General features: G+C 45.0%; 1 protein-coding gene across 9 annotated transcripts in view; it reads right to left on the reverse strand.

The window, feature by feature from the left end:
• Window positions 1–13,652, reverse strand: part of CHD5 (chromodomain helicase DNA binding protein 5) — a 409,378-nt gene that overhangs the window by 333,530 nt on the left and 62,196 nt on the right. For all 9 annotated transcript variants that reach the window (XM_082273263.1, XM_082273262.1, XM_082273261.1 and 6 more), the window contains exon 2: window positions 11,826–11,965. In XM_082273263.1, coding sequence (XP_082129389.1) covers window positions 11,826–11,965 — 140 coding nt within the window. The remainder of the gene's footprint in view (window positions 1–11,825; window positions 11,966–13,652) is intronic.

A 13,652-nucleotide genomic window follows, 5' to 3' on the forward strand; every position in this document is an offset into this window, starting at 1 on the left:
AGTGGCCCAGACGTAAGACAGCAAAATCCTCCGGTGGTAAAGTGGTTAAGGGGGAAAATCTTCCGGTCCAGAAGTGGTTAAAATGGATCTAAATGTACAATGCGAGGAGTGTATAAAAAGTTTGGTGAATTGTATCAGAAAACAAACAAAACAGACGATACAAACAAATGACCTTTAGCGCCGGTTCACATAGGAGCGACGCTACTTTCAGGGGCGACCTCCGAGATTGCGGTGCGAGCAGCGCCCCGCGACCTCGGAGCGGTCACCACGGACTTCATAACATTGAAGTCTATGGCGGTCGCCTCCTGGTCGCCCCAAAGAAGCTCCGGACCCTTTTTCTAGGTCGGAGCGACTTGTGTCGCTCCTATTAGAACGGGTCCGCAGCTTTCCTATGGGAGGCGACCTGCGGCGACCTGTGAGGCGACCAGGTCGCCTCACAGGTCGCCCTAGTGTGAACCGGGGCTCAGACCCCGTTCACACAGGGGTGACGCTACTTGCTGGGGCGACCTCGGCGCGACATGCACGGACTTCATATCATTGAAGTCAATGCAGGTCGCCCCAAAGTAGTACAGGACCCTTTTTCTAAGTCGGAGCGACTTGCGACGCTACTATTAGAACGGGTCCTGTACTATTCAGTGGCGAGCGACCGACCGCGACTTGTCAGGCGACAAGTCATAGACTTCCACAATGTGAAGTCCCTGCAAGTCGCGCCGAAGTCGCGGTGCACAGGTCGCCCCTCGAAGTCGGATCGCGCTAGTCTGAATGGGCTGTTATTGGCCTTTAAAATAATCGCCATTCTTCACAACACACTTTTAGCAACATTCATAAAGCTTCTGGAAACTGTCAGCAAAGGCCTCTTTAGGAATTGATTGCAGAATCACTGTCACACATTCTTGGATTGCCGCCACGTCCTCAAAATGTGTGCTTTTCATGGCGCTCTTCAGGAGGGGAAAAGAAAAAGAAGTTCGAAGGTGCCAGATCAGGGGAGTACGGTGGATTCCGGATAGAACTGGTAGCACTGGGTCTCATCCCATGTGATGATGGTTGGCAGAAAGGAAGGATCCTGGTCACACATGGTAATTGAATCTCCAGAGGTTTCCATCTGTTTTGCTTTCTGTTTGTCTGTTAGCTTGTGGTGCTTCTTAGTGTGTCTCCGGATAGCCATGTGCATGCGTGCGCACCTGGCCCAAGTTGCCGTTTTAGATATTGGACCATTCACTGAGCTTTTTAGACACGCCTTATATAATAAATTGAGAACAGGCAGTTTTTTTATTGCAGATGAGACATGCCTGAAAATGTTGATAGTGATACACCTTACATATCGCCACGCATGCGAGAATGAGAGCAAGAATTCTAGCATCAGACCCCCTTCCTAACACTAAACTGATGACCTATAGCAGTGATAGAGAACCTTGGCACCCCAGATGTTTTGGAACTACATTTCCCATGATGCTCATGCACTCTGCAGTGTAGTTGAGCATCATTGAAAATGTACGTAGTTCCAAAACATCTGGGGTGCCAAGGTTCTCCATCACTGATCTATAGGGAGCTTTTTGAATGTCACCTACTTTGTATATAAAATAGGATACTGAAGTTTGTTGCCATTTCACGGGTGCATGCAAGTTCAAGATTTGACATGTTGGGTGTCTATTTACTCGGTGCAACCTCGGCTTTTATATTTTACCAAAAAATTGGGTCATTTATTGTGTTTTTTTGTGCCCCCAAAAATTTACTTTTAGGGTGTTTTCACACTTGGTGCGATTGCCTGGTCCGAACCCGAGTTCGATTGCTCCCCCCGATGGACTGTGTTCACATTTTATTTTTGTATCCGAACCCGTGGTACGCTTGCGTCATCAAGGTGCAGCCGGCGTGTACTCATGTTGCTTGGCAACCGCTGTAAAAGAGAAGGTGCCAAAATGGATAGAATTGCTCGCTTTGGTACGATTGTGTTCTCATCAGCAGCGAACCGTACTGGAGTTCACATGAACCGTACCCCAGACCACCCTTTTTAAGTGGACTGGGGTACGGGTTCGCGGGTGCGCACCTGAGTTCAACAAAGACAGTGTTCACATCATCAAAAATAACCGAATTCTGATGTCAATCGAACCTGGGTGCGCACCAAAAGTGCTAGTGTGAAAACGCCCTTAAAGTGATTGTAAAGTCTCGTGTTTTTTTTTTTTAAATAACAAACATGTTACACTTTCCTTCTCTATGCAGTTGGTTTTGCAAAGGGCAGCCCAGATCCTCCTCTTCTAAGGTCCCTCTTCGCTGCTCCTGGCCCCTCCCTCCTGTCAGGTGCCCCCACAGCAAGCAGCTTGCTATAGAGGCACCCGAGCTGAGCTGCAGCTCCGTGTGTTCATTCAGACACGGAGCTGCCGTTCGGCCCCCACCCCACTTTCTCTCCTGATTGGCTAACTGACGTTCATTATTAAAAAAGAATAGCGCACACAGGCAAAAGAAATTACTACCAAATTTGAAGACAATCCATAAATAAAAATGGGGATTTGGTCCCGCCATATGGCCATATAGTGCTCAAGCCCACCACTGCGTCAAAGTACCCCATTATCAGTGGGTCAGTGTCCACTATCAAGTGGATATAGGAGGAGTCCCCTGTAGTGCATTTGCACATCTTTCCCAGCAAGGAGTATTATCTCCAAGGGTTAGAAAGGCTGGATTCATCTCTTTTTCATGGATAGTGTAGGACCCACTGATAATGGGGTACTTTGACGTAGTGGTGGGCTTGAGCACGATATGGCCATATGGTGGGACCAAATCCCCATTTTTATTTATGGATTGTCTTCAAATTTGGTAATAATTTCTTTTGCATGTGTGCGCTATTCTTTTTTAATATACATGTCTTTTGGTTCATAGCTGCACCAGCTTTAGAAATACATGGGTATGCTCCCCCAAATTTTTTGCTTGTTTAACTGACGTTCATTGACAGCGGCGGGAGCCAATGGTGCCGCTGCTGTGTCTAAGCCAAACAGGAGGGACTTGTGGACATTGCTGGACAGAGATGGGGCTTAAGTAAGTATTAGAGAGTGCTGGGGAGGTTGCTACACACAGATGGCTTTTTATTTTAATGCATAGAATACACCTTCTGCCTTTACATCTCCTTTATTGTGTTTTTAACTGAAATTCTGCATTTCCTAGACCTTTGTGGTAATATCATGTGATGAAACAAAATTTAAACAACCACTATTTTATTTTCTACGGTGGCTGCATACAGAAAATATAATGTTTGGAGGGGTTTTATGTAATCTTCAGGCCTAAAATTATTTTTTAAGGCTGGCTTTCCACTAATGCAAATTGAATGTGGCTTTCCCCGCATCCAATTTGCATGACAGGAGATTGTGACTGGCTCTCAATGGAGCGGGTTCACACATCTCCGTGGCGGCTGCGGAGCGGATTGCACAGAGGTACTGTGTGTCTTTGGCTCTGTTTCAGGTCCGAATTCAAGCAAAAATTTGGACTTGCTTTGTCCCTACAACGGAGAACAGGGATGCACTGGACCCCAGCTGTGAGCCACATCTGTATCAGGTGTGAACCCAGCCTAAACATGTGCAAAAAAGGCTATGACTGCGAAAGGGTTAAAGGATACGTTCCCCTACATGTCCCACCCATAAGACTTATTTGTTAAAAAAAAAAAAACTGGCTCCTAAGTTTTTCGCTGGCTCCTAGTTGAAGGCACTGATGGGCAGCACAGATGAGCAGGCACTGATGGGCACTGACTGGCATCACTAATGGGCACTGATTGATGTCACTGATAGGCATTGATTGGTGTCACTGATGGGCACTGTTTTTTTTTTTACTATACTGTACTTTACTGTAATCGTAATGATGATCAGTGCCCTGATTACCTGTCCTGGACTTCCCTTTGAGGAGGAGCCGCCGATCGGCTCTCCTCGCCACACACTCTGACAGTGTGAGGAGCGCCGATAAACTGGACTTCCTCATTTACATGTGACTGGCTGTGATTGGACACAGCCGATCACATGGGTAAATAGCCATGTCATTGGTTCTTTACCAAGATCGGGGTCGCGCTGTGTCCTAGAAACATGGCACGGGCTTGATCGCTGCGGGCCGTTCTGGGGTGCCGTCATATGACGTCCTCCCAGAACAACAGCCGCACCGCTCCGCCGTCATTTGACGGTGGGCAGACGGCGAGTAGTTAAGGCCTCTTTCACACTTGTGCGACCTGAAAGTCGCGCGACTTTGACACAATTTTGTTGCGCGACTTTGACGCAATTCGAAGCAATGCCTGTGTAATCTGGAGGTCTATGGACCTCTAAGTCGCATCAAAGTCTGACCACAGTAATGCAGGGACTATTTTAAAGTAGCTGCAACTTGAAGTCGCACAGATATGAATAGTACTCATTGGAAATCATGGGATACAACTTATCATGCAACTTTGCAGTCCCAAGTCACACAAGTGTTTATAGGGCCTCAAAGAAAAAATTGAAAGTGGGGGATGTCATGGCGCTCTTCTAATATCCCAAGATGGTACAAGGAATGTGGGTGGATGGGAGGGGGGGGGGGGTTATGGGGCTGCGTGGGGGGGGGGGACAAAGTTTGGTACTGTAGGGAAGCTATAGTCCGCGGCAGCCGGCTGAAGCGTGGAGAAGCCCTGAGAGATGCAAGAAAGGAGAGAGCGGCGCCAGCTTAGTATAGTACAAGTTTATTTAACACTGTTAAAATTGGTGACTCACTGTCCGAGGTTGGGTGAGACCGGTACACAAAGACTGTTAGGGTCATCCATCTTCCTCTTCCAGGATAGTGGTCATAGGAGAAGGTGGTGAGGTTCCAGAGGTATAGCCGAGCCGCTGTGGGGCTGCTAGTTGTCACTGGCCGTGGCGGAGCATGCACAACAGGGCTCCGGCTGCCGACTTCTGATCCCTGATGACATCACTTCCTGGCAGGAGAAAAATAGGGGTTGCACGCGTTCAGAGCATCCGTGCTCCTTCGTCAGGCGATGGCTGGCGCCGCTCTCTCCTTTCTTTCAAAGAAAAAATTGTCAAGCCTTGATATAATGTATGGCCGGCCTTATTTTCAGGGATTGAGTATATCTGCAGGTAAGGTGAAGTGGAAGTTCACACTCTCAAACAACATTGACTATTTTGAATCCTCATGCTGCCAGCATTAGTAAATAGATAGGAAAGTATATCATATTTACTTGTTTTAAACATTTTTTTTTTTACATTTTAGTTACTTTTTGGTTTCAATGCCTAGGCAGCTGATGTCACACATCCCAGGAGGGAGGGAAGGGAGGAGGGGTTTTCTCCGCTAAGCACACCCCCCTGCCTGCATGCCTGAACTAAGAGCAGATGGAATCCAGAAAGTCAATGCTACAGGAATTATCGTCCCTTTACCTAAAATGGCCACTGCCAGAAATGCTAGGGGTTGTTTTTGTAAGTGATTTCTCACCAAAATCAAGCATGGAGACATGGATGGATGTGGGAGTTTGCTTTGAATATTAAAAATGAATTAAAAAGTGGAACTTCGCTCTCTTTGCTTTTTATTTTTTTATGCAGCTAGCATTAGTAAATAGATAAGAAATATAAAGTAAAATGTGAAAACTAGGGGACTTTTTAGGTGCACAATGATAATGGACCAACCAGAACTTAATGGAAAACCTACAGAGAATAAACAAGGAAAAAAAATCCAATATATATTAAACATATACTAATTTATTTATTCCAAATGTTAAAAACAGCAATTTAATCACTTCTGGACAGGAAGGATTTGCCCCCTTAATGACCAGGCCATTTTTCGCAATTCGGCACTGCGTTACTTTAACTGAAAATTGCGCGGCCGTACGACGCTGTACCCAAATAAAATTGATGTCCTTTTTTTCCCCACAAATAGAGATTTCTTTTGATCACCTCTGCCTATTTTTTTTTTTGCGCTATAAACAAAAAAAGAGCGACAATTCTGAAAAAAAAAAAAAAAAAAAACAATATTTTTCACATTCTGCTATATAACATTCCTAAAAACAAAAAATTTAAAAATCAAAATTTTTAACATTTTAGGCCAATTTGCTTTCTCCTACATATTTTTGGTAAAAAAAAAAAAAAAAAATCGCACTAAGCGTATTTTGATTGGTTTGCACAAAAGTTATCGCGTCTACAAACTAGGGGAAAGATTTGTAATTTTTATTGTTTTTTTTTTTTTTTTTACTAGTAATGGCGGTGATCTGTGATTTTTAGCAGCACTGCGACATTGCGACGGACAGATCGGACCCCTAACTGACATTTTTGACACTTTTGGGGGGACCAGTGACATTACTGCAGTAATCAGTGCTAAAAATATGCACTGTTACCGTGATAATGACACTGGCAGGGAAGGGATTAATACTGTGGGTGATCAAGTGGTTAAATGTAAGCCTAGGGGAGTGATTCTAACTGTATGAGGGAGGGACTTGTGAAATGACCATAGAGACCTGTGATCCTATATAGAAGGTTCACAGGAGCTCTGTGATTATTCCAGAGAGAAGAACGGTCAGATGTGTTTACAATATCCGACCGTCCTTCTCTTTTAGCGGGGAACGATCGCAGGCAATCAGAGCCGCCTACCCTGTGCACCATAGTTCCTGTCGTCCCCTAGCTGCAGGCGCGCGACCAAAATATACCTACGTCAGTTCATGCAGGAGGGGCTTAAGTGGTTAAAAACATTCTATATTCAATTTGCATATGTATACGCTTTGATGATCAGTTTCGCCCTGTAAGCAAGGGCACTGGGGGGCAAACTAATGTAAATTTTTTTTTTTTAGTAATGTAATCCAATAGGATTACAATATATCAGTGTGTTTGTGTATTTTACTTTTTGAATTTGCCACCGGTTCCACCCCCTTGCAACGCGACGCTCGCAGGGAAACGGAAGCCGGGGCACAGAGCATCAGGTGGAAGATCCGGCCGCCGTACGCTGCCGTAATACATAGCGGAATCCTGGGGGCAAGGTAAGTAACCTCTTCCAGGATCCTGGCGGTGCCCCGAGTGTGGTTCGGGGGTTACCGCTAATGGCACTGAAATTCAGCCCCGAGCCACACTCGGCAATACCGCCAAGGAGGTTAAATAGTGCTTTTGGTTTGTGACGCTCAGATACAGCGTAGTTCCGCTTTAAGTACATCATTTGCATAAATATCAAAGCTGAGATATGTATGATGTAAACCCTTTGCCACTTATGTTGTATATTTCTCATTTCTGCACAGTAGACATATTCCCTATACTTTATTTTTAACATGAATAAAAAAACATCTTTACAAAAAATATCAAATCCAAACTCCAGATAAACGGATGAACACACAGTTTAGGATGCTTTTACACTGACCAGTTTTCTTAAAAAAAAAAAAAAAAAAGCAAACGAAGAATGCTTGACCAATAAATCCTAGGGAACTCTTCCCATGGGTTAGTTGTGGGTCTGTTTCATCCTGCAAGCTGCATTTTTGATGAGGTAAAAAAACAACAAAAAAATAACCAAAAGGCATCACCCCATTGAAATGAATGGAAAGTGGCGGTTATCATCTCTCCTCATGATGTGACAGCTCGTAAGGAAAGGAATGACGATAACCAGCAAGCTTGTGTACATGTGATCAGCTGTGATTGGACACAGATAATCACATGGTAAACGGCCGCTGAGCGAGTCCCAGGGGGTATGCAGGGGAGGGCCTTGTACTGGGAGGATGTCCATAGACACCCTCCCAAAACGAGAGAGCCGCACTGTAGCTGTCTTTTGGCTATAGCGTGGTAATGAAGAGGGTAATTAAACCACCTGGTAACCCATTAAATTAAAAAAAAAAAGAAAAGCGGAGTTTGATTTTACTTTGAAGTGACTGTAAAGTCTCGTTTTTTTTTTTTAAACCAAACATATTATACTTACCTGCCCTGTGCAGTTTTGGCCCGGATCCTCCTCTTCTCGGGTCCCTTCCTCCTGCCCCCATAGCTAACAGCTTGCTATGGGGGCACCGGAGCCGAGTCGCAGCTCCCTGTGTCCATTCAGGCACAGAGCTGTGATCCGGCCCGTCCCCTCTCTCTCCTTATTGGCTGACTGACTTTGATTGACAGCAGCAGGAGCCAATCACGCTGCACTGATTTCTCAACCAATGAGGAAGGCAATCATAGGCAGCTGAGAAACTCCTCCGACATAGCTGGATAAAGATGGGCTCAAGTAAGTATTAGGGTGGCTGCTGCACATAGAAGGTTTTCTTTATCTTAATGCATAGAATGCACCTTCTGCCTTTACAACCACTTTACACACAGTTCCCCACAGACGTTTAATCTACAAACTAAGGTCTGCAGGCATCGACCTCAAGGTTTGTTCTTGGATAGAAACAGGTTACATGGGCGTGTCCAAAGGGTGGTGATAAATAACGCGTACTCAGACCGGTCTGAGTGGTAGGTGGGGTCCCCCAGGGCTCAGTCCTGGGACCAATTTTGTTCAATTTATTCATCAATAACATAGAGGACGGAATCAATAGCTCAATCAGTTTTCACAAATGACACAAAAATAAGCAGGGCAATAACTTCACATCAAGATATAGAAATCTTACAGAATGAGGTGGGCAACTACATGGCAAAGGAGGTTTAATGTAGAGAAATGTAAGGTAGTGCAGTTGGGTGCATAAAACATAAACGCAAATTATGCTCTGGGGAGGGGGGGGGGACCTCTGGGGGAATCCAGGATGGAGAAGGATTTGGGGGTTGTAGTAGAAGATAGACTTAGCAGTAGCATGCAATGTCAAGCTGCAGCTGCCAAAGCTGGCAGAATATTAGCATGCATAAGGTGCAGAGATAAAGCTATAATCCTACCAATTTATAAAACTCTGGTCCGACCACACCTGGAGTATTCTGTCCAGTTCTGGTCGCCAATCCTCAGAAAGGATGTGCTGGAGCTGGAGAGAGTCCAAAGAAAGGCTACTAAACTAATTAGGGGATTGGAGGACCTTAATTACGAGGAGCGATTACAAGCGCTTAATTTATTCTCCTTGGAGAGGAGACGCCTGAGAGGGGACATGATAGCGATTTACAAATACCTCAACGGTGATCTCAGCATAGAAAAAAAACAATTTAGTCTCAAGGATTGCAAGAAGACACGAGGCCACACAATGAGATTAGAGGAGAGGCGGTTAAACCTTAAGCTGCATAAGGGGTTCTTCACTGTAAGGGCAGTGAGAATGTGGAACTCTCTTCCACAATTGGTGGTAGCTGCGGGGAGTATGGCTACTTTTAAACGACTCTTGGACGTACATCTCACAGATCACAACATTCAAGGTTATGGGAAATGATCAGGCCACTGACACACAAAAACCTGTACAGGTTGAACTGGATGGACTGTTGTCTTTATTTAAAGCAGAGTTCAACCCAAATGTGGAACTTCCGCTCACTTGCTTCCTCCCTCCCTCCGGTGCCACATTTGGCACCTTTCAGGGGGGAGGGGGGAACGGATACCTGTTATTGACAGGTACCCTTCCCCACTTCCGGGAACTGCGCAGCGGCGGAGTGAGGTTCCCTTCCTCCTACCCTCCGCCGCCGAGCCAATCCGAATACACAGCACGCTTCGCGCATGCGCAGTAGGGACCCGCACCGTGAAGCCGCAAGGCTTCATTACCGGGTTACCTGACCGGCAATGGCGGCGGGAGCACCAGACGGAAACATCGGCTGCGGTGCAAAAAATTGCTGGACTCCAGGACAGGTAAGTGTCCTAATATTAAAAGTCAGCAGCAGTATGTGTAGCTGCTGACTTTTAATTTTTGGAGGGGGGGGGGGCGGAACTCCACTGTAACCTCAACGACTATGTAACTATGTAAGCAATATACTGTATGAACAAAGATAAAAACAAGAGTGTGGGACTTTAACCACTCTACAACCGCTCACAGTAATACTACTGCGGCAGAGTGGTTCGTTATCGTCCAGCGACGTAGTATTAACGTCGTTGGACACTCCCCCTTCTGGGCGGCGCTTGCGCGCCGCCGGAGGCTCGCTCCCACTGTTTTCATTCACAGCGGGAGTCGGGCCAGGGGAGGAGCTCTTACCCGATCGTCGGGGATCGAGTCTGGAGATCCGCCCGCTGTGTGTAAACACAGCGGGCGGATCTCCATAGTGACAGGGAGTGACAGATCGGAGTGTTCAGCATAGCTGGACATCCAATCTGTCCCTGTCTCACACAGTCACCTCCCCCCCTACACGTCAGTAAGCACCAGGCATACATTAACCCCTCCCTCTCCAATAAAATTAACCCCTTCCCTGCCAGTGTCATTTTTACAGTAACAGTGCATATTTATAGCACTGATTACTGCAGTAATGTCACTGGTACCCCCAAAAGTGTCAAAAATGTCAGTCAAGGGTCCGATCTGTCCGCCGCAATGTCGCAGTCCCGCAAAAAAAATCGCAGATCGCCGCCATTACGCGTTAAAAAAAAAACACCAAAAATGACAGAAATCTTTCCCTTTGTTAGTAAACGCAATAACTTTTGCGCAAACCAATCAAAATACGCTTATTGCGATTTTTTTTTACCAAACATATGTAGCATAAAACAAATTGGCCAAAAATTTTTAAAAAAATTGGTTTTTACATCTTTTTTGGGGGGAATTTCATATAAAAAAATGTTAAAAATATTGTTATTTTTTCAAAATAAACGCTCTTTTTTTGTTTATAGCGCAAAAAGTAAAAATCGCACAGGTGATCAAATACCACCAAAAGAAAGCTCTGTTTGTGGGAAAAAAAGGACGTAAATTTCGTTTGGGTACGGCGTCGCACGACCGCGCAATTGTCAGTTGAAGTCGCACAGCGCCGAATCGCAAAAAGTGGCCTGGACGGAAGACAGCAAAATCCTCCGGTGGTAAAGTGGTTAAGTGAGGAGACTGGACATAAGAGTTTATTGATAAATAGCTGAACACATATCAATAATGATAACATGAATATATACAGAGATAATGTATACAATAAATTGCACAATACATATTGGGTCAACAAAACTGCACATACATCATTTCTAGGATCAACCAGGATCTCTCAAGAAACAATGGATACAATAAGACATCATAATCTCTGTATTCATGAATTGAAATATGTCACACTACAGTAGTATATTTGAGAAATTTGTCGGCTCAACGCGTTTCGTGGACCTCCGTCCACTCATCAGGAGCTTCAATATAAACTTGTGTGTCTAAAAATGAAATTATACATCATAAGAATGAACTATGTAGTACCAAAAATATAATGAAGGGTAATATGGAAAAAGCACTACCTGAAGTAGTGTCGCAGATCCATGAGCATTTCAGCATAGGAGAGGGGAACCAGAGCAACTCCGGGGGACGCCTGACCCAGGGCTATGTAAGCAATATAGTTTGGTACCCTTCCGGCTCCCAGCAGTGGTTGGGCAATAAGGGAACACCAACAAACTGAACGACCATCTCTCCTATCAGCACATGTGTATGCTGCACAGCTGACAGGCTCCTAGTGCTGTCTCTCCCTCTCCCAGTTGGAGTGCGGCTGTACAAGGGCCTGATATCAATCAGATTCAATTACTTGCCCCAGTTGCATTTTTAAATAAAAAAATATGTGCAATCATTTTGTTCAATACATAACTTCATACCTTGATGTTTTTTCTACATCTTCCCAGAATTTGGCTTTCAAAACAAAATTAACAAGACATTTGTATTAAAAAGGAAAAAAAAAAAAAACCAGCGAGAGGCCACGCTGAGCCGCCTACATGACTTTGGCTGGAAAATCTCCTCCAGACACAGAAAAAAAAAAAAAGGATGCTGAACGTTATCCTAAGCAGAGCACAAATGACAATATAAATCAGGCAGGTCGCTCCCCTGCTCTCACCTCTTTTTTCCTCCTCTTTGTCTTGGTCGCCTTAATCTCTTTAGATTTTTTGGGTTTCTTCCTCCTCGGCGTGGGGACCTGTTCCTCCGGGAAGAATTCCTCCTCTATCTCCGGCTCTTCCATTCCTCTTTCTTCCTCGTCTGAGAACAAGATACGGAAGACGGTTAGTGCCTTTCTCCCAATCTATTTTCCGCGTGTTCCCCGCACATATTAGAAATTTTTTAGCAGTGGGAGGAGAAAGTGGATTCGAAATGTATTTTGCTACTGACCCCCCCCCCCCCCTCTCCCTTCTGCATTTAAACGTGAATGACTTTTCACGGCTGCTATATTGCAAACAAAGGTCAACGCCATCAGACAGTAACAAAATGCAAAATAGATCTCCTGCCTCTTAATCATCTGCAACCCTCAGAATTCCATTACTCTTCCCCGCTCTGGAACCTGTTATGATGAATTCAGGGCTAATATGACATCTGGATCATAAAGGTTACTAGGGAAGGGAAACTGAGCATGCTTCACCGTGACAATCAGCGGCATGGTTAAAAAAAAAAAGAAATGTGTTTCCCCCCTCAACAGCCAATCACGGCTCAGAAGATAAAAGCATCGCGAGGTTGCTTACGGCAACGGGGAAACTTTTTCTTTTACAGTATGTAAACAGAGTCCACATTTTGTTCTTCTTGACGCTGGGTTTACACATATGCCAATTGGATGTGTTTTCAACCGCATCCAATTCGCATAACATGTGAATGTGACCGGCTTTCAACAGTGGCGGTTCACACAATCTAAGCGGCCGCAGTGCTGTTTTGGAAAGGGTCCTGTGCGTTTTGGGGTCCGGTTCAGGTAAAAATATTCACCTGAATCGCACATGAGCCGGTGAACAGAAACGCACTGGAATCTGGACTGCAAACCGCAGCCACATACCGTATTATTATACTATTATTAACCACTTAAGCCCCGGAAGATTTTACCCCCTTCCTGACCAGGGCCTATTTTGCGATTCGGCACTGCGTGACTTTAACGGACAATTGCGCGGTTGTGCGACGCTGTACCTAAACGAATTTGACGTCCTTTTTTTCCCACAAACAGAGCTTTCTTTTGGTGGTATTTGATTCCCTGTGCGATTTTTTGATCATGCATTATAAACAAAAAAAGAGCCTCAATTTTGCAAAAATAACAATATTTTTCACATTTTTTTTATATGAAATTCCCCCCCCCCAAAAAATCTAAATTTTTTAACATTTTCAGCCAATTTGTTTTATGCTACCTATGTTTGGTAAAAAAAAAAAATCGCAAAAAGCGTATTTTGATTGGTTTGCACAAAAGTTATCGCGTTTACTAACAAAGGGAAAGATTTTTGTCATTTTTGTTGTTGTTTTTTTTTAACGCGTAATGGCGGCGATCTGCGATTTTTTTTGCGGTACTGCGACATTGCGGGGGACAGATCGGACCCTTGACTGACATTTTTGACACTTTTGGGGTTACCAGTGACATTACTGCAGTAATCAGTGCTATACATATGCACTGTTACTGTAAAATTACACTGGCAGTGAAGGGGTTAACTTTTTTTTTGAGAGGGAGGGGTTATGTGTGTCCCTAGGGGCGTGCTTCTAACTGTGATTGGATGTGGCTTGAGATGTATGAACAGTGATCAACGGTCCTACATAGTAGAACCGTATGATCACCATTCCTACACAGGGGAGAATGACAGGCGGTTTGTTTACATCAGCCGCCTGCCTTTCTCCCTCTGCACCGACGATCGCCGAGTGACCGGCGGACATCGGGTCCGCCGGTCACACGCGCGCGGGGGGGGGTCTGTGACTGCGCGGGAGC

This window comes from Pelophylax lessonae (genome assembly GCF_965119305.1).
Source record: "Pelophylax lessonae genome assembly, chromosome: 12".
NCBI lineage: Eukaryota > Metazoa > Chordata > Amphibia > Anura > Ranidae > Pelophylax > Pelophylax lessonae.